At 46.9% G+C, this 19,597-nt stretch overlaps 1 protein-coding gene across 1 annotated transcript in view; it reads left to right on the top strand.

The window, feature by feature from the left end:
* USP14 (ubiquitin specific peptidase 14) overlaps positions 1–19,597 on the top strand; it is a 92,824-nt gene that overhangs the window by 66,651 nt on the left and 6,576 nt on the right. Inside the window, exons 13-14 of the mRNA XM_077270328.1 lie at positions 3,103–3,216; positions 5,029–5,083. Coding sequence (XP_077126443.1) covers positions 3,103–3,216; positions 5,029–5,083 — 169 coding nt within the window. The remainder of the gene's footprint in view (positions 1–3,102; positions 3,217–5,028; positions 5,084–19,597) is intronic.

The following is a 19,597-nucleotide window of genomic DNA, read 5'->3' as shown; positions in this document are numbered from 1 at the left end:
AGAGGGGACGGGAAGAAAAACATTAGACTCGAACAAAGAAGACCCAGGAAAACATACTCAGAAGGGAGGTAAGAACATTTCTAAAACAATCCACAGCGAGGAGATTGGAACAAAACAAAATCCTCTAAACTGCATGCTCGCAAACGCCAGAAGCCTGACAAACAAGATGGAAGAACTAGAAGCAGAAATATCTACAGGTAACTTTGACATAGTGGGAATAACCGAGACATGGTTAGATGAAAGCTATGACTGGGCAGTTAACTTACAGGGTTACAGTCTGTTTAGAAAGGATCGTAAAAATCGAAGAGGAGGAGGGGTTTGTCTCTATGTAAAGTCTTGTCTAAAGTCCACTTTAAGGGAGGATATTAGCGAAGGGAATGAGGATGTCGAGTCCATATGGGTCGAAATTCATGGAGGGAAAAATGGTAACAAAATTCTCATTGGGGTCTGTTACAAACCCCCAAATATAACAGAAATCACGGAAAGTCTACTTCTAAAGCAGATAGATGAAGCTGCAACCCATAATGAGGTCCTGGTTATGGGGGACTTTAACTACCCGGATATTAACTGGGAAACAGAAACCTGTGAAACCCATAAAGGCAACAGGTTTCTGCTAATAACCAAGAAAAATTATCTTTCACAATTGGTGCAGAATCCAACCAGAGGAGCAGCACTTTTAGACCTAATACTATCTAATAGACCTGACAGAATAACAAATCTGCAGGTGGTCGGGCATCTAGGAAATAGTGACCATAATATTGTACAGTTTCACCTGTCTTTCACTAGGGGGACTTGTCAGGGAGTCACAAAAACACTGAACTTTAGGAAGGCAAAGTTTGACCAGCTTAGAGATGCCCTTAATCTGGTAGACTGGGACAATATCCTCAGAAATAAGAATACAGATAATAAATGGGAAATGTTTAAGAACATCCTAAATAGGCACTGTAAGCGGTTTATACCTTGTGGGAATAAAAGGACTAGAAATAGGAAAAACCCAATGTGGCTAAACAAAGAAGTAAGACAGGCAATTAACAGTAAAAAGAAAGCATTTGCACTACTAAAGCAGGATGGCACCATTGAAGCTCTAAAAAACTATAGGGAGAAAAATACTTTATCTAAAAAACTAATTAAAGCTGCCAAAAAGGAAACAGAGAAGCACATTGCTAAGGAGAGTAAAACTAATCCCAAACTGTTCTTCAACTATATCAATAGTAAAAGAATAAAAACTGAAAATGTAGGCCCCTTAAAAAATAGTGAGGAAAGAATGGTTGTAGATGACGAGGAAAAGGCTAACATATTAAACACCTTCTTCTCCACGGTATTCACGGTGGAAAATGAAATGCTAGGTGAAATCCCAAGAAACAATGAAAACCCTATATTAAGGGTCACCAATCTAACCCAAGAAGAGGTGCGAAACCGGCTAAATAAGATTAAAATAGATAAATCTCCGGGTCCGGATGGCATACACCCACGAGTACTAAGAGAACTAAGTAATGTAATAGATAAACCATTATTTCTTATTTTTAGGGACTCTATAGCGACGGGGTCTGTTCCGCAGGACTGGCGCATAGCAAATGTGGTGCCAATATTCAAAAAGGGCTCTAAAAGTGAACCTGGAAATTATAGGCCAGTAAGTCTAACCTCTACTGTTGGTAAAATATTTGAAGGGTTTCTGAAGGATGTTATTCTGGATTATCTCAATGAGAATAACTGTTTAACTCCATATCAGCATGGGTTTATGAGAAATCGCTCCTGTCAAACCAATCTAATCAGTTTTTATGAAGAGGTAAGCTATAGGCTGGACCACGGTGAGTCATTGGACGTGGTATATCTCGATTTTTCCAAAGCGTTTGATACCGTACCGCACAAGAGGTTGGTACACAAAATGAGAATGCTTGGTCTGGGGGAAAATGTGTGTAAATGGGTTAGTAACTGGCTTAGTGATAGAAAGCAGAGGGTGGTTATAAATGGTATAGTCTCTAACTGGGTCGCTGTGACCAGTGGGGTACCGCAGGGGTCGGTATTGGGACCTGTTCTCTTCAACATATTCATTAATGATCTGGTAGAAGGTTTACACAGTAAAATATTGATATTTGCAGATGATACAAAACTATGTAAAGCAGTTAATACAAGAGAAGATAGTATTCTGCTACAGATGGATCTGGATAAGTTGGAAACTTGGGCTGAAAGGTGGCAGATGAGGTTTAACAATGATAAATGTAAGGTTATACACATGGGAAGAAGGAATCAATATCACCATTACACACTGAACGGGAAACCACTGGGTAAATCTCACATGGAGAAGGACTTGGGGATCCTAGTTAATGATAAACTTACCTGGAGCAGCCAGTGCCAGGCAGCAGCTGCCAAGGCAAACAGGATCATGGGGTGCATTAAAAGAGGTCTGGATACACATGATGAGAGCATTATACTGCCTCTGTACCAATCCCTAGTTAGACCGCACATGGAGTACTGTGTCCAGTTTTGGGCACCGGTGCTCAGGAAGGATATAATGGAACTAGAGAGAGTACAAAGGAGGGCAACAAAATTAATAAAGGGGATGGGAGAACTACAATACCCAGATAGATTAGCGAAATTAGGATTATTTAGTCTAGAAAAAAGACGACTGAGGGGCGATCTAATAACCATGTATAAGTATATAAGGGGACAATACAAATATCTCGCTGAGGATCTGTTTATACCAAGGAAGGTGACGGGCACAAGGGGGCATTCTTTGCGTCTGGAGGAGAGAAGGTTTTTCCACCAACATAGAAGAGGATTCTTTACTGTTAGGGCAGTGAGAATCTGGAATTGCTTGCCTGAGGAGGTGGTGATGGCGAACTCAGTCGAGGGGTTCAAGAGAGGCCTGGATGTCTTCCTGGAGCAGAACAATATTGTATCATACAATTATTAGGTTCTGTAGAAGGACGTAGATCTGGGGATTTATTATGATGGAATATAGGCTGAACTGGATGGACAAATGTCTTTTTTCGGCCTTACTAACTATGTTACTATGTTACTATGTTACTATGTTGTCTCGAGACTTTTTACTACCTACCTGGCAATCGTCTAAACTTTTTTTTCTTCTTTAATTCTACACAGGATGTCAAATTTCCCCTCATGTTGGATGTGTTTGAGTTATGCACACCGGATCTACAGGAAAAGATGGTCCCTTATCGATCTAAGTTCAAGGATCTGGAGGATAAGCCACCTAAAGTAAGTAAATAATCCAACAATTCCAATGAGTGCAGGATATTTACACAAATGAATGAGCAGATGTTTAGATGAGTGACAGAAACTCATGTAGCAGCGCATGGACGATAATAATTTTGACTTATATTGTGCACTTCCAGTGGACTTGTGTTGGCAGACCATGCTGCAGGTTATTGTAGATTTTCAGTGCTCAATGTTGTCCAAAAATTCACAACTGAGTGAACGTTGGTGGATTATACCATCACGGTAAAGTACACTGACTTTTCAATGGATGAAGACCGCTGCGTGGACTAAATGCTACAAGTTTATATTAGAGTATTCATTTTTGATCTCTATAGACATCACTAGGTCTTTCTATTGAAGTCCATGCGAGGCTCCATGAAATTGTCTTTACAGAATACCCAAAAAACTAGTAGAACATTCAAGGCAAAAATTACTTGGCCCCCAGTGGTTTGCTGAGAAACTGAGCAGGTATTGCGCCATTAGCCTACTATGATGAATAGGACAGAGGCACAATACCTGCAGATCATGCTCGAGATCGGAGCCAGATTACACCTTTTAAATTATTAGCTAATTTCCTGTTTATACTGCTACACTTATGCCTCATAGACTAGTGCAGCTACACCTTTAGGGCAGCGGTCTCCAACCTTTCTGACCTTAAGAGACCCATTTGGCATCGCACCCCCACAGAGTAGCAAAACTAAGCTCCCGCTTCCCCCCCCATTACCAGTAAAATGAAAGCCAAAGCTTTTGATACAGATAATAATAATAATAATTTTTATTTATATAGCGCCAACATATTCCGCAGCACTTTACAATTAAGCCGGGACATGTACAAACAATAAATCCAGTACGAGTTAAGACAATTTAAACAGTGACATTAGGAGTGAGGTCCCTGCTCGCAAGCTTACAATCTACAAGGAAATGGGGGGACACAATAGGTGAAAAGTGCTTATTTCAAGTCTGGCAATTATAATACATAGGGATTTTCATACAAAGCTGCATGATCCGGTCATCAGCCCGTGTGTTTAAGTGCAGATGTAGTACATGTAGATGTAGTATATGTACATCCAATATTTCCCACAGTACCCCCATTCGGTATCCTTGCATCAAGCACTCCCACCACACTACAGCATCCAGGTACAAGCACTTCTCTAATGGTATGTGCACACAATCCGTAAATGCTGTTGGTTGGATACAACGTACTTGTGCAGTGTCCAGATGTTACAGCATAGTGGATGGGATTTCAAGAAATCCCTTGCCCACTAAGCGTCCACAGATGCCCACAGCTCAACTGCGGAGACGCACATGCGGGGCGCGTCTTTCCAGACTGCAGCATGTAAGTTTATGTTGTGGAGACACAAGTCTCCACAAGATAAATCTCACCCATATAATGTATTGGGTGCGGTGATTCCACACGGTTCAGTGAACACATGCGGAATCACAAGTGTTCAATAGCGGGCAGCGATTTGTGCGGAGCAGACATGTGCTGCCTCCAAAGTGCTGCTAATTCCTGATCGTTTGCACATACTCACTGGCAGCTTACCATACTGTCCCCCATCTGCCCCATGAGTACATGCCCATCCAGATCTGCTCTTCTGTGCGGGGCTGCTCACAAGCCACCATCTGCACCCCTGCTCCTCATAGTGGTGCTAATGTTATAACCGGGTAGACAGCTGTCATCCATGCATCGCGAGCCACAGGTTGCGGACCCCTGCCTTAGGGCAGACAGTATTGTGACAGTTAGTATTATGTGCTTACATGTTGGTATGTAGCACTAATGCTGTTTCTTGTTTCTTTTTGATTAAATATTAGGTAAGCCAGGTTAAGCAAAAAGAAGTTAAGTATGAACCATTCTCCTTTCCAGATGGTAAGTCCATAGTATTATAGATTTTTCTGGTTTCTGTTACCCTTTTGTCACTATTCTGGTCTACATTTGTTGATGGTGCATGGTAGTTGAAGCATGTGCAAAATACTTTAGACTGTCATGCCTCATAATGAATTTGACACATCTTATGCCAGCGCTCCCTTTAAAGGGAACCTGTCACCCCCAAAATCGAAGGTGAGCTAAGCCCACCGGCATCAGGGGCTTATCTACAGCATGCTGTAGATAAGCCCCCGATGTATCCTGAAAGATACATCTTTATTTTCAGATTTGAGTTAATGATATGCTCGTGCTCCAGGGCGGCCTGTGGGGAGTCTCCATGTGGTTCTCTGCTTAGGTATTCATGTGTATGGCCAAAAAAAAATCTCCTTCAGGCAGGCGGTGGCACCTGCGCTGCAGCATGATCGCATATGCAGTGGGTACAGAAAGTATTCAGACCCCTTTAAATTTTTCACTCTTTGTTTCATTGCAGTCATTTGGTAAATTCAAAAAGTTCATTTTTTACACAATAATGTACACTCTGCACCCCATCTTGACTGAAAAAACAGAAATGTAGAATTACTCTGTTGCCTCATTGGGGGACACAGAACCATGGGTGTTATGCTGCTGTCCACTAGGAGGCGACACTATGCATAATCTGAAAAAGATTAACCGAGGCTCCTCCTCTGCAGTATACACCCATGGACGGCGTCAGCCTTATCCAGTTTTTGCTTAGTGTCGCATAGGAGGCACACCTAAAAAAATTTTTTCTTTACTCAGTTTTTCCGACTTGATTACAGATGAAGAAAAGTGGGTCTCCTGCGAGACTCCCGGCATGACTCCTTCCTCGGCCCCCTATCAGGGGTGCCCAGTTGAAGTGGAGATGGCTATTCCCCATGTCGCTCCTTCCCCAGTCCCTCGGGTGCTGGTTCGAAGTAGAGACCCCCCTCCTTCCCCAATTCCTTTTGGTTTCTGGGTGGAGGTCAAGGCGAGGATAAAGCCCCCTGATGGTCACACAGCACCCTCCCTAATCCCCCTCTGTGGGCATTAGGTTGAGACGCCTCAGGCAGGGCCTGTACAGGCAGCACTCTTGCAGCTCCCAGTAATGGGCCAGCACACTGCGCCTGCATCCAGGGACCCCAGCCCAGCTGCGGGCTCCTGTCGGGGCCGGGGGGAGTGCAGGCAGTCATGGCACAATACAGACACAGGGCTCCCTGCACCCCTGTCTCTGCGGCAGCACCAGCTCTATACTGCCTCAGGGGGACCCCACACTGGGCCCCCCTTCCGCTTATAGCCCCACCGCTATCCTGCCTTTAAATCCGGGGGGGTCCGGTTCAGATTCGACCCCCTCCCGGACTTTCGTGCCGGCCTGGAGCCCTTCTGGGCATCAGGCATCTAATTTAGGCCCCGGCTTCGGCCTAGCTGAAGCTGCCGCCTCCTCTCCGCCCCCCGGATGACAAATATGACACCCATCCTGCGTGATAATATAGGTGAATCTAATGAAAATGTAGAGTCCCTGTGGGTGGAGATAAGGGGAGGGGGAAAAAAATAATAAATTACTGATAGGGGTTTGTTATAAATCTCCAAAAATAATGGAAGCAATGGAGAATATCCTCGTAAAGCAAATAGATGAAGCTGCGACTCAAGGTGAAGTCATTATTATGGGGGACTTGAACTACCCTGAAATAGATTGGGGAACAGAAACCTGCAGTTCCAGTAAAGGTAATCGTTTTTTGACAACTATGAGAGACAATTGCCTTTCACAACTGATTCAGGACCCAACAAGAAGGGGGGCACTGCTAGACCTAATATTAACCAACACGCCAGACCACTATTCCCCAAGTGACCCCCAACCCTTATATTTGATATGCGATCACAAAACAATAAGTTTTCATGTCTCCTTTAATAAGATGTGTAGTAGAGGGGTGACAAGGACACTAAACTTCAGGAGGGCAAATTTCCAACAGATGAGAGAGGATCTTGGTGCAATTAACTGGGACGATATCCTGAGACATAAAAGTACACAAAGAAAATGGGAGACGTTTATTAGCATCTTGGATAGGACCTGTGCAGGATACTGTGCACAGTATATACCGTATGGGAATAAACATACTAGAAATAGGAGGAAACCAATATGGCTAAATAGAGCTGTAAGGGGCGCAATAAGTGACAAAAAGAAAGCATTTAGAGAATTAAAGGAAGTAGGTAGTGAGGAGGCATTAAATAAATACAAAAAATTAAATTCTGTAAAAAGCAAATCAAGGCAGCAAAGATTGAGACAGAGAGACTCATTGCCAGAGAGAGCAAAAATAACCCCAAAATATTCTTTAACTACATAAATAGTAAGAAACTAAAAAATGATAGTGTTGGCCCCCTTACAAATAGTCTGGGTGAAATGGTGGATGAGGAAAAAGCCAGTATGCTAAATGACGTTTTCTTCAGTATTTACAAAAGAAAATCCCATGGCAGCCAATAGGACTAGTGATAAAAATTCCCAATTAAATGTTACCTGCTTAACCCAGCAGGAAGTACGGCGGCGTCTAAAAATCACAAAAATTGACAAATCTCCGGGCCCGGATGGGATACACCCTCGAGTACTGCAGGAATTAAGTACAGTCATTGATAGACCATTATTTTTAATCTTTAAAGATTCCATAATAACAGGGTCTATACCACAGGACTGGCGTATAGCAAATGTGGTGCCAGTATTCAAAAAGGGGACAAAAACTGAACTCGGAAATTATAGGCCAGTAAGCTTAACCTCTACTGTGGGTAAAATCCTGGAGGGCATTCTAAGGGATGCTATACTGGAGTATCTGAAGAGGAATAACCTCATGACCCAGTATCCGCACGGGTTTACTAGGGACCGTTCATGTCAGACTAATTTGATCAGCTTCTATGAAGAGGTAAGTTCCGGACTGGACCAAGGGAACCCAGTAGATGTAGTGTATATGGACTTTTCAAAAGCTTTTGATACGGTGCCACATAAAAGGTTGATACATAAAATGAGAATAATGGGGATAGGGGAAAATATGTGCAAGTGGGTTGAGAGCTAGCTCAGGGATAGGAAACAAAGGGTGGTTATTAATGGAGCACACTCGGACTGGGTCGCGGTTAGTAGTGGGGTACCACAGGGGTCAGTATTGGGCCCTCTTCTTTTTAACATATTTATTAATGACCTTGTAGGGGGCATTCGGAGTAGAATTTCAATATTTGCAGATGACACTAAACTCTGCAGGGTAATCAATACAGAGGAGGACAATTTTATATTACAGGATGATTAATGTAAACTAGAAGCTTGGGCTGATAAATGGCAAATGAGCTTTAATGGGGATAAATGTAAGGTCATGCACTTGGGTAGAAGTAATAAGATGTATAACTATGTGCTTAATTCTAAAACTCTGGGCAAAACCGTCAATGAAAAAGACCTGGGTGTATGGGTGGATGACAAACTCCTATTCAGTGGCCAGTGTCAGGCAGCTGCTACAAAGGCAAATAAAATAATGGGATGCATTAAAAGAGGCATAGATGCTCATGAGGAGAACATAATTTTACCTCTATACAAGTCACTAGTGCGACCACACTTAGAATACTGTGTACAGTTCTGGTCTCCGGTGTATAAGAAAGACATAGCTGAACTGGAGCAGGTGCAGAGAAGAGCGACCAAGGTTATTAGAGGACTGGGGGGTCTGCAATACCAAGATAGGTTATTACACTTGGGGCTATTTAGTTTGGAAAAACGAAGGCTAAGGGGTGATCTTATGTTAATGTATAAATATATGAGGGGACAGTACAAAGACCTTTCTGATGATCTTTTTAATCATAGACCAGTGACAGGGACAAGGGGGCATACTCTACGTCTGGAGGAAAAAAGGTTTAAGCATAATAACAGACGCGGATTCTTTACTGTAAGAGCAGTGAGACTATGGAACTCTCTGCCGTATAATGTTGTAATGAGTGATTCATTACTTAAATTTAAGAGGGGACTGGATGCCTCTCTGGAAAAGTATAATGTTACAGGGTATATATATTAGATTCCTTGATAAGGCGTTGATCCAGGGAACTAGTCTGATTGCCGTATGTGGGGTCCGGAAGGAATTTTTTTCCCCATGGTGGAGCTTACTCTTACCACATGGGTTTTTTTTGCCTTCCCCTGGATCAACATGTTAGGGCATGTTAGGTTAGGCTATGGGTTGAACTAGATGGACTTACAGTCTTCCTTCAACCTTAATAACTATGTAACTCTACAGTGTCATAGAGGGGGCAAATCGAGACAGAAAGGGCACGTTTTTTTACACAGCTCTGCCGCCTTTTTCAGCTCTCCGCCCCCTTCTCCCCCCTTCCTCTTCTCGGCGGCCATTTCTGCTGCAGGGATTAACCCTGCACCTCCCAGTCAGCAGGACCAGGCCAGCCAGTTTCCGGGGGTCACAGAACTGTGGATCTTCGGCGCTGGACCTAGGAGCAAACTGGTGGGGTAAGATCACAGCTGGGTTTTTTACTCGGCTGTGAATCCATATTCCCTATAAGGCTCCCCTATAGGTTCCTCTGTAGCATGGCCAGCCCTTCTGCACTCTGTGCACTATACCGGGCTCAAGCTCCAAAAGAACCGGGCAGGACTGCTATTATGCATTCTGCACAGCCTGCAGGACCGCTCTCCCCAGTGGCAGCACGTAACGCACTGCCAGGACTGCATCCAGACTACTGCATCAGAGCCCCAAGAAGTCCCTGCCAATGCTTCGGTGTCTAATGCCACGCCGGAATGAGTTACTCAGAGGTAGCAATCTATGACGCAGTCTATAGATAACCAAACCTCCACATTGCTTCAGGCTTTGCAGAGTCATGCTTCGGCTATGACTTACCCAGCAAAGGGAGAGCTTGACTCAGTAACAGAACATCCGTGGCACATCCACGTCTAGGTCAGGACGCAAGCGGACCCATAGGTCAAGTCCATCTGCGTCATCCCATAGCACGGTCATCCCCCTCTAGGGAGAGACACCGTAGTTCCAAGTAATCTAGACTGTCCCCTTCCAGGGGCAGACAATGCAGATCTCCACAATCCCCGACTAGAGAAGGCTTCCTCCCCAGCTCACCCAGCAGGGGACGCCTCAGTGATACACAGGATTCGGAAGGCATCTGTGACTCCGACTCAGACAAGGAAATGGAGGGGTCCCTGATCCCAATCCCCCCTTGCAATACAGCGCTAGTTGAGGACATAATCTCTTCCATCCATCGGGTGCTGGACATTTCTAATCTGCCACCTGAGGCCCAAGAACACAAGATTTCCCTTGAAGGACCTCTGAAGCCGCCTAAGGTTTTCTCTAACCACCAGAGGTTAAAGCGATCCTTAAAAAGCAGCTCTCATGAGAAAAAATTCGCTAATCGCAAATATCTGGAGGCAAGGTACTTTTTCCCACAGAAGGATACCAAGGAATGGACAGATCCACCCGAAGTGGACCCTCCAGACTAGCAGCACAGACCCTCTTTTCACTGCCAGATAGCTCAACCCTCAGGGACGCAGCAGACTGGCAGGTAGAATGCATGGCTCGTTCAATTTTTCGAGGCGGCAGGGGCCTCCCTGGCTCCCGCGTTCGCTTCAGTTTGGGCTGCCAAGGCCATCCTGGCTTGGGCCAAAAATTTACAAGCTGGCCTCCAAGCATCTGCTCCTGAGCTGTCGGACCAAGCAGTTCAAATAGCAGTTGTAGCAGATTACATGCTTCATGCAGCTCTGGATTCAGCAATGGGTGTAGCGGGGATAGCATCAAACGCCATCACAATTCGGCGAATCCTCAGGCTGCGGGAATGGAAAGCGGACGCAGCCTCAAAGAAGTCCCTCACTCACCTCCCGTATCTCAGTGGGTGACTTTTCAGTGAAAAGTTGGACACAATGATATCCAACGCCACCTCTCTCCCTCAACTGAAACCTATACGCACTTACAAGAAGTGTAACAAAACCGATTTCCGATCCTTTCGGAATTCCTCGGGCTGGTCTGTCTCGTGTCCAGCACAAAATCGTAACTGTTCCCCACACAGGGACAACTCACGGTCAACGCAAAGGTCGGACAAGACCTGGCAGTTGAAAGCAGGCCAGTCAAAGCCCAAAGGAGGAAAACCTCAGACCTTTTCCTCCTCATGACTCACAGACCCCGGAAGACATCCCACCCGTAGGCGGCCGACTTTGCTCTTTCAGCAAGTCTGGATGCCTACTACAGAAGACAGGTGGGTCAGGGAACTCGTGTTTTCCGGATACAAGATAGGGTTCAACTTCCAACCCACCAAACCGATTCTTCCTCTGTTCCCCCAAAACCGCCAGCCAAGGCCTGTGCCTTTCACCAAGTGGTTTCCTCGCTTCTTCAAGCCGGAGTCATAGTACCGGTTCCCGCGGCCGGGAGCTTCTGAAGGATCTAATCCAATCTATTCGTAGTCCCCAATAAAGGACGCAGCGTACGGCCCATACTGGACCTAACTCAACAAATTGTATGGGTTTGTCACTTCCGCTGGAGTCCCTTCGGTCCATCATTGTGTCCATGGAGAAGGGAGAATATCTCGCCTTTATAGATATACAAGACGCATACCTGCATATACCGATTGCACCTGCTCATCAGAGTTTTCTTAGGTTCGCAATCGACCAGGACCACTACCAGTTCGTGGCTCTCCCGTTTGAACTCGCCACGGCTCCCAGAGTGTTCACCAAAGTCATGGCAGCCACCATGGACGTTCTGCACTCTAGAGGCATAGTAGTCGTTCCATACCTGGATGATCTACTCATCAAGGCTCCTACCTTCAAGGACTGCGAGCTCAGCGTCTCAATCACAACCGACACTGGGCTGGTTAGTCAACCTACAAAGGTCATCACCAACCCAGAGTCAGTCTCTGACCTTCCTGGGAATGCTATACAACACCCCCAGGGGTCTAGTGCTCTTTCCCAGGGACAAGGCACTGGCTCTCCGCCTAGGAGTTCGCACCCTCCTCTGCAAACCCCCTCGATCTCTCCGGTTTGCCATGAGAGTCTTTGAGCAATAGAAGCGGTCCCATTTGCCCAGTTTCACCTCAGGTCTCTCCAACTAGCCATTCTCAAGTCCTGGGACAGGAATCCTTTTCCTCTCAGGTAATTCCAGTTAATGTTGTCAACCAGGAGGTCCCTGCACTGGTTGCTCAAGCCAACCTCGCTAGCAAAGGGGAAATCCTTTCTCACAGGTCAATGGAAGGTTCTGACCACCGATGCGAGCCTGACGGGTTGGGGTGCAGTGCACCTATACCACAGGGCAAGTGGTCCCCAGTGGAAGCGACCATGCCCATCAACATCCTGGAAATTCGTGCCATGCTCCTGGCATTGAGGGCCTTCCATCACTTTCTGGCAGCCTCTCACATCAGAATACAATCGAACAATGCCACGACGGTGGCATATGTGAATCACCAAGGGGGGACCCGCAGTACCCATGCGATGCGAGAAGTGTCATACATCCTCCACTGGGTGGAGGACACAGGCTCGGTTCTCTCGGCGGTCCACATTCCGGGTGTGGACAACTGGGAAGCAGACTTCCTCAGACGACAAGGAATAGATTCGGGAGAGTGGTCTCTCCATCCCAAAATTTTTTGCCAGATCTGCCATCACTGGGGGACCCCAGATGTGGACCTAATGGCATCCCACTTAAATGCCAAGGTCTCCAACTTCATGGCCAGAACACACAATCCGCTGTTGCTAGGAGCAGACGCTCTGGTTCAGGACTGTACCCAGTTCTAGCTTCTGTACATTTTTCCACCTCTCCCCGTTATCCAGAGTGGTGAGGAAGATCAAGCAAGAGGGAGTTCCAACCATCTTAATCGCACCGGTCGGGCCCAGACATACATGGTACGCCGACGTCATACAACTTTCAGCAGACGCCCCCTGGCGCCTCCCCGACCACCCGGATCTTCTATCACAAGGCCTGTTCTACCACCAGAACTCAGGGGCTCTCAATTTGACGGCGTGGCCCTTGAAACCTGGGTTCTAACCCAGGCAGGGCTCTCGACGTACGTCATTAGGACCATGATCAGGGCACAGAAGCCAGCCTCTGCCAAGATCTATGACCGTACCTGGAAAGTTCTCTTTACTTGGTGCGAATCTCGCGGCCAGACCCCATTCCCTTATTCCCTCCCCAAACTACCTGGTTTTTCTCCAATCAGGTCTGGAGGCCAGACTGTCCCTGGGCTCGTGTAAGAGCCAGGTGTCAGCCCTCTCAGTGCTTTTTCAAAGGCACATTGCTACCAAGCCGCAAGTAAGGACTTTTCTTCAGGGGGTTTCTCGATTGGTCCCCCCCTACAGACGACCACTAGAAACGTGGGACCTCAACTTTGTCCTGACAGCATTGCAGGAACCACCCTTGGAACCCCTTAAGGAGGTCCCGCTCCGCCTTCTCTCCTAGAAGGTGGTTTTCCTGGTGGCAATCTCCTCGCTACGCAGGGTGTCTGAACTGACAGCACTCTCCTGCAGACGGCCCTTCCTAGCTTTTCACCAGGACAAGGTAGTTCTTCGTACGGTCCCATCCTTCCTTCCGAAGGTTGTGTCCAACTTCCACCTCAATGAGGAAATTTCTCTGCCTTCCCTTTGTCCTTTCCCAGTTCATAGAGTGGAGAAGGCTCTGCATGCGCTTGACCTTGTCAGTGCATTGCGTATATATGTGTCTAGCACTGCGTCCTTCCGGAGGTCTGATTCTCTTTTTCTTCCGGAAGGTGGCCGCAAGGGTCTGCCAGCTTCCAAAGCTACCCTTGCAAGGTAGATCACATCCACCTTACAAGAGACCTACCGCCTTAAGAATTCTCCTCTTCCAGCTGGTATTACGGCACACTCTACACGGGTAGTAGGGGCCTGCTGGGCCATTCGGCACCAGGCTTCGGCACAACAAGTGTGTAGGGCGGTCACTTGGACTAGCCCGCACTCGTTTACTAAACACAACAGGGGTCATACCCAGTCCTCAGAAGACGCGAGCCTGGGTAGATGTGTTCTGCAGGCGGCGGTGCCGCCCCAAGTATAGGGGCCTGTCTACACATTTTTCGCCCATTGCTTCCCACCCAGGGACTGCTTTGGGACGTCCCATGGTTCTGTGTCCTCCAATGAGGCGACAGAGTAAAGGAGATTTTTGTGTACTCACCGTAAAATCTTTCTCTTAGCCTCTAATTGGGGGACACAGCTCCCACCCTGTTGCCCTTTTCGGGCCATTGTTTCTGTTGAGTTTTCATATTGTTCTTTGAGCTCGTACATAGTGGCCTTCTTATAGGCATGTCTGTTATTCATGTTACATTCCTCCTACTGCTTTTGCACAAAACTGGAGAAGGCTGACGCCGTCCAGGGGTGTATACTGCAGAGGAGGAGCCACGGTTAATCTTTTTCAGATTATGCATAGTGTCGCCTCCTAGTGGACAGCAGCATAATACCCATGGTCCTGTGTCCCCCAATTAGAGGCTAAGAGAAAGATTTTACGGTGAGTACACAATAATCTCCTTTTTTTTGCAAATGTAATAAAAAAGAAAAACTGAAATCACATGGTCATAAAGTAGTCAGACCCTTTGCTCAGACACTCATATTTCTCATATGCTGTCCATTTCCTTGTGATCCTCCTTGAAATGGTTCTACTCCTTTATTGGAGTCTAGCTGTGTTTAATTAACCTGATAGGACTTGATTTGGAAAGGCACACACCTGTCTATATAAGGCTACTTTCACACTTCCGTCGGTACGGGGCCGTCGCAAACCGTCGACCCGACGGATGTTGTGCTAAATTTAGCACAATGTGGGCAGCGGATGCAGTTTTACAACGCATCCGCTGCCCATTGTGATGAGCGGAGAGGAGTGGGCGGAGTTCCGGCCGCGCATGCGCAGTCAGAAATGGTGGATCTGACGGACGAAAAAAGTTACATTGACCGTTTTTTTGTCACGACGGACCGCTAAAACACGACACAACCGTCGCACGACGGATGCGACGTGTGGCCGTCCGTCGCAATCTGTCGTCCATTAAAGTGTATGGCAAAAAAACGGATCCTGCGGGCACATTTGCAGGATCTGTTTTTTTGCCATAACGATGGATTGTGACGGAGGCAAAAAGACGGAAGTGTGAAAGTAGCCTAAGACCTCACAGTGCATGTCAGACCAAATGAGACTCATGAGGTCAAAGGAACTGGCCAAGGAGCTCAGATACAGAATTGTGGCAAGGCACAGATCTGTCTAAGGTTACAACAGAATTTCTGCAGTACTCAAGGTTCTTAAGAGCACAGTGGCCTCCATAATCCTTAAATGGAAGAAGTTTGGGACCACCAGAAGTTTTCCTAGACCTGGCCATCCAGCCAAACTGAGCAATCATGGGAGAAGAGCCTTGGTGAGAGAGGTAAAGAACCCCAAGATCACTGTGGCTGAGCTCCAGAGATGCAGTAGGGAGATGGGAGAAAATTCCACAAAGTCAACTATCACTGCAGCCCTCCACCAGTTGTTCCTTTATGACAGAGTGGCCCGACAGAAGCCTCTCCTTAGTGCAAGACATATGAAAGCCCGCATAGTTTGCTAAAAGCACATGAAAGACTCCCAGACTATGAGAAATAAGATTCTCTGGTCTGATGAGACGAAGATAGACCTTTTTGGTGATTATTCTAAGCTGTATGTGTGGAGAAAACCAGGCACTGCTTATCACCTGCCCAATACAATCCCATCAGTGAAACATGGTGGTGGCAGCATCATGCTATGTGGATGTTTTTCAGCTGCAGAGACAGGACGACTGGTTGCAATTTAAGGAAACATGAATGTCGCCAAGTACAGAGATATTCTGGATGAAAACCTCTTCCAGAGTGCTCTGAACCTCAGACTTGGCTGAAGGTTAACCTTCCAACAAGACAATGATCCTAAGCACACAGCTTGAATAACAAAGGAGTGGCTTTAGAACAACTCTGTGACCATTCTTGACTGGCCCAGCCAGAGTACTGACCTAAACCCAATTGAACATCTCTGGAGAGACCTGAAAATGGCTGTCCACCAACGTTCACCATCCAGCCTGAGGGAACTGGAGAGTATCTGCAAGGAAGAATGGCAGAGGATCCCCAAATCCAGGTGTGAAAAACTTAATTGCATCATTCCCAAGAAGACTCATGGCTGTACTAGCGCAAAAGGGTGCTTCTACTTAATACTGAGCAAAGGGTCTGACTACTTATGACCATGTGATAGTTCAGTTTTTCTTTTTTAATAAATTTGCAAAAATTTCTACATATGTTTTATTTATTTTTTTCAGTCAAGATGCAGAGTCTACATTAATAAGAAAAAAATGCACTTTTTTGAGTTTACCAAATTGCTGTAATTGCTCTCTAAGAGTGAAAAATATAGAGGGGTCTGAATACTTTCCGTACCCACTGTATAATGTGTATGTTACTCATTTCTTTGATGTTAGATCTTGCTGAAGAAGAAAAAAATCCTCCGACGAGATGGCGGCCCCTGTGCAGTAGCAGGTATCGAATCATCGATAGCTCCTACTTCGCAGGTGCGGCCAGTGCCCTTTTCAAACATTTTTTTTCTTCCTTTGCCTCATTTGGGAACACAGTATGCTGCTTGCTACTAGGAGGCTGACACTAAGTTAACACAAAGTTAACTCCACCTCTGCAGTATACACTCTCGTTCTGGCTCCCAGAGAACCAGTTCTTGCTTAGTGTCCGTAGGAGGCACACATTTACCAATTTTTAAATTTTTCCAAGTGGAATGAAGGGGTGACGGATCCTTTCAAGGTTCCGATCTACCCGTACCATCAACAGGCGAGCATGGAGAGTGTCGCCTCTCTGTATCCTCTCCTGCAACGTGGGATGCCAAGCCTGGGCTGATTTTTTATTTTTATTTTTTTTTTCGGGGGGGGGCCACTGGTCCCTTCTTGGGCACCGATCTCCCCACACCCCTAACGGACGAGCAAATGGAGTGTCGCCTTCACGTATCCTCTTCCACAGCCAGACCTAATGCCGGACATTTAGCCCTGTCCCATCCTAGGGAATTTAACCCCTTGGATGTACAGTGGCCCCTCTCTTGGTGTCTGAGCAGCCCCCACTGCACCACCACTGATAAAGCGGATGGTACAAGGAGGCAGACGGTCCTTCTTCACCTCCCTTATAACAGGATGATGGATTGAGGGTTTTCCCCCTTAGCCTTGCACCGTCCAAACCAGCAGCAGCACAGGAGGACCTGCAGCAAGCTTCCTTACCTGTCACCCGGCAGCTTCTCCAAGTAAGTGCCAGGGCTGGAGGGCTCCTTTCAGGCGGTCTAGGGCGGCTCTGGTTAAGGGGGACCCATTTTGACAGCACGCATTCTGCCCCCTCCTGTATCTGTGCTGCAAATTTAGTCCCCGGCTGGGGGCTATCAGTCCCCCCCCTTCAAGACCACCTCAGGACACACTACCTGCCATCAGGAAGGAAAGGTCTCGGCAGCAAGTGTGCTCAGCGCAGGGGCCACGCAGTTGGAGAAACGCAGGAGGAGCAGGGACACAGACCTGGGTAAAGGAGCGCTGCATTATACATCCTCCTCCCTGCTGTAACCCCTTTTTTCAGCAGTATCCCTTCTCAGAAGCCCCTATTATAGGGCCACTTTGAAGGGTACTTTATGTCCCAGCCTAAGGCATCTAAAAAGTCTAACAAGACTATGGCTATATTTTTTACTTCATACTCCTCCTGCCAGTCTGCATTTTCCTAAGGCTCCAAGTTCGCCGCTCAGCAATGCCTGTGACCACAACAGCGCTCAGGAGCCCTCTGCCACCACCGAGCCCAGTGTACACCTAGTCCCCCCCTGAGTGGGCTTTGTCACTGTCTCGATCTTTGGTTTTGCTGGTCAAAGTGATTGAATCCCTCCATGATCCTTCGGGGGACCTGAGCACTTGCAGGACTGATGTAGACGGAGGATAATAATAATCATCTTTATTTTTATTAAGCGCTAACATATTCCGCAGCGCTTTACAGTTTGCACACATTATCATTGCTGTCCCCGATTGGGCTCACAATCTAAATCCCCTATCAGTATGTCTTTGTAATGTGGGAGGAAACAGGAGTACCTGGAGGAAACCCACGCAAACACAGGGAGAATATGCAAACTCCTTGCAGATGTTGTCCTTGGTGGGATTTGAACCCTGAACTCCTGCAGGGCTGCAGTGCTAACCACTGAGCCACCGTGCTGCCCAGAACCTCCCCAAGCCGGGATTAGTCGGTTAGCAGGAGCTGAAAGCACTCTAGAAGCAGTCAGGCACCTAGAAAACAGATCTATAGCACGTCTCCTGAGCAGACACGTGCTTTGTCACCTCAGAGCTCTGTTTCTCGCTCTCCCTCTCCAGAGGTCAGTAGCGAATGCGAATCTTGAGTGTGAATCTGATGTTCCCTTAAATCCGGATTCTCCAGATTTTCAGAAAATAGTGGATTCGCTGATTGAGGCTGTCAACCAGGCTCTAAAGGTTAAGGAAGATTCCTGCTCTTCTCCGGATCAAACAGTGTCCTTTTATAAGGCATTTGTTATTCATCCTGAATTTAGAGCCATAGTTAATAGTCACAGAGAACGCACGGATAAACGATTCACAGGACAAAGGCCTCTTGAAGCAAAGTATCCTTTTTCAGCTGATCTGAATAAAGATTGGGCTGAATCTCAGGCGGTAGATCCCCCAGTATCCCGCCTAGCGTCAATAACTGTCCTGTCAGTGCCGGATGGCTCATCCATCAAAAATGCCACAGACCGTCAAAGTTTGGCTCGCTCGGTCTTTGAGGCCTCAGGCTCGCCTCTCTATCCATCCTTTCCTGCAGCATGGGTAGCTAATGCAATGGTTTTCTGGTCAGAGACCTTAGCTACTTCACTTCAGAGCAGTTACCTTCCTCCAGAGGCGACGCACCTTGCAAACCAAATTGCCCGGACAGGCGATTACCTGGTACATGCATCCTTGGATGCGGCCAGTTGCGCTGCTCAGTCAGCAGCCAATGCCATCACTATCAGAAGGACATTATGGCTCAGAGAGTGGAAGGCGGACTCTGCATCAAAAGTCTCACCTCCTTTCCTTAGCAAACTGGTCAGCTTATTTCCGATGCTACGGAAGGAAAGAGTAAATTCCTTCCCCAACCAAGACTTGGGCGTCCCTTTTGGAGTCAGCAACAAATGTTTCTGTTCCTTTTGCTCCACTCCAGGCTGGGCCACTACCACTACTTCGTCCAGTTCAGGTCCATCATTTCCGCATGGAATCACTGCACTCAGTTATCACTTTCCTGGAAGAGGGAGATTTCTTGGCCTCCATCGACATCCGACTCGCTTATACATTCCGATTTTTTTTTTTTTTTTTCTTCCGACCATCACCCCCCATCCCCCATCAGAGATTCCTGCGCTTCGCTGTTTGCAGCCAGCATTTTCAATTCACGGCCTTACCCTTCGGCCTCGCTACGGCCCCCAGGGTGTTCACAAAGGTCATGGCGGCTGTCATGTCCATCCTGCAATCTCGGGGCGTAATCATTCTGCCCTATCTGGACGACCTGTTGATCAAGGGTCCGTCTTTCCATGACTG

Source organism: Ranitomeya variabilis, chromosome 6, assembly GCF_051348905.1.
Source record: "Ranitomeya variabilis isolate aRanVar5 chromosome 6, aRanVar5.hap1, whole genome shotgun sequence".
Classification (NCBI taxonomy): Eukaryota; Metazoa; Chordata; class Amphibia; order Anura; family Dendrobatidae; genus Ranitomeya; species Ranitomeya variabilis.
This window is presented reverse-complemented; position numbering and strand designations above follow the sequence as displayed.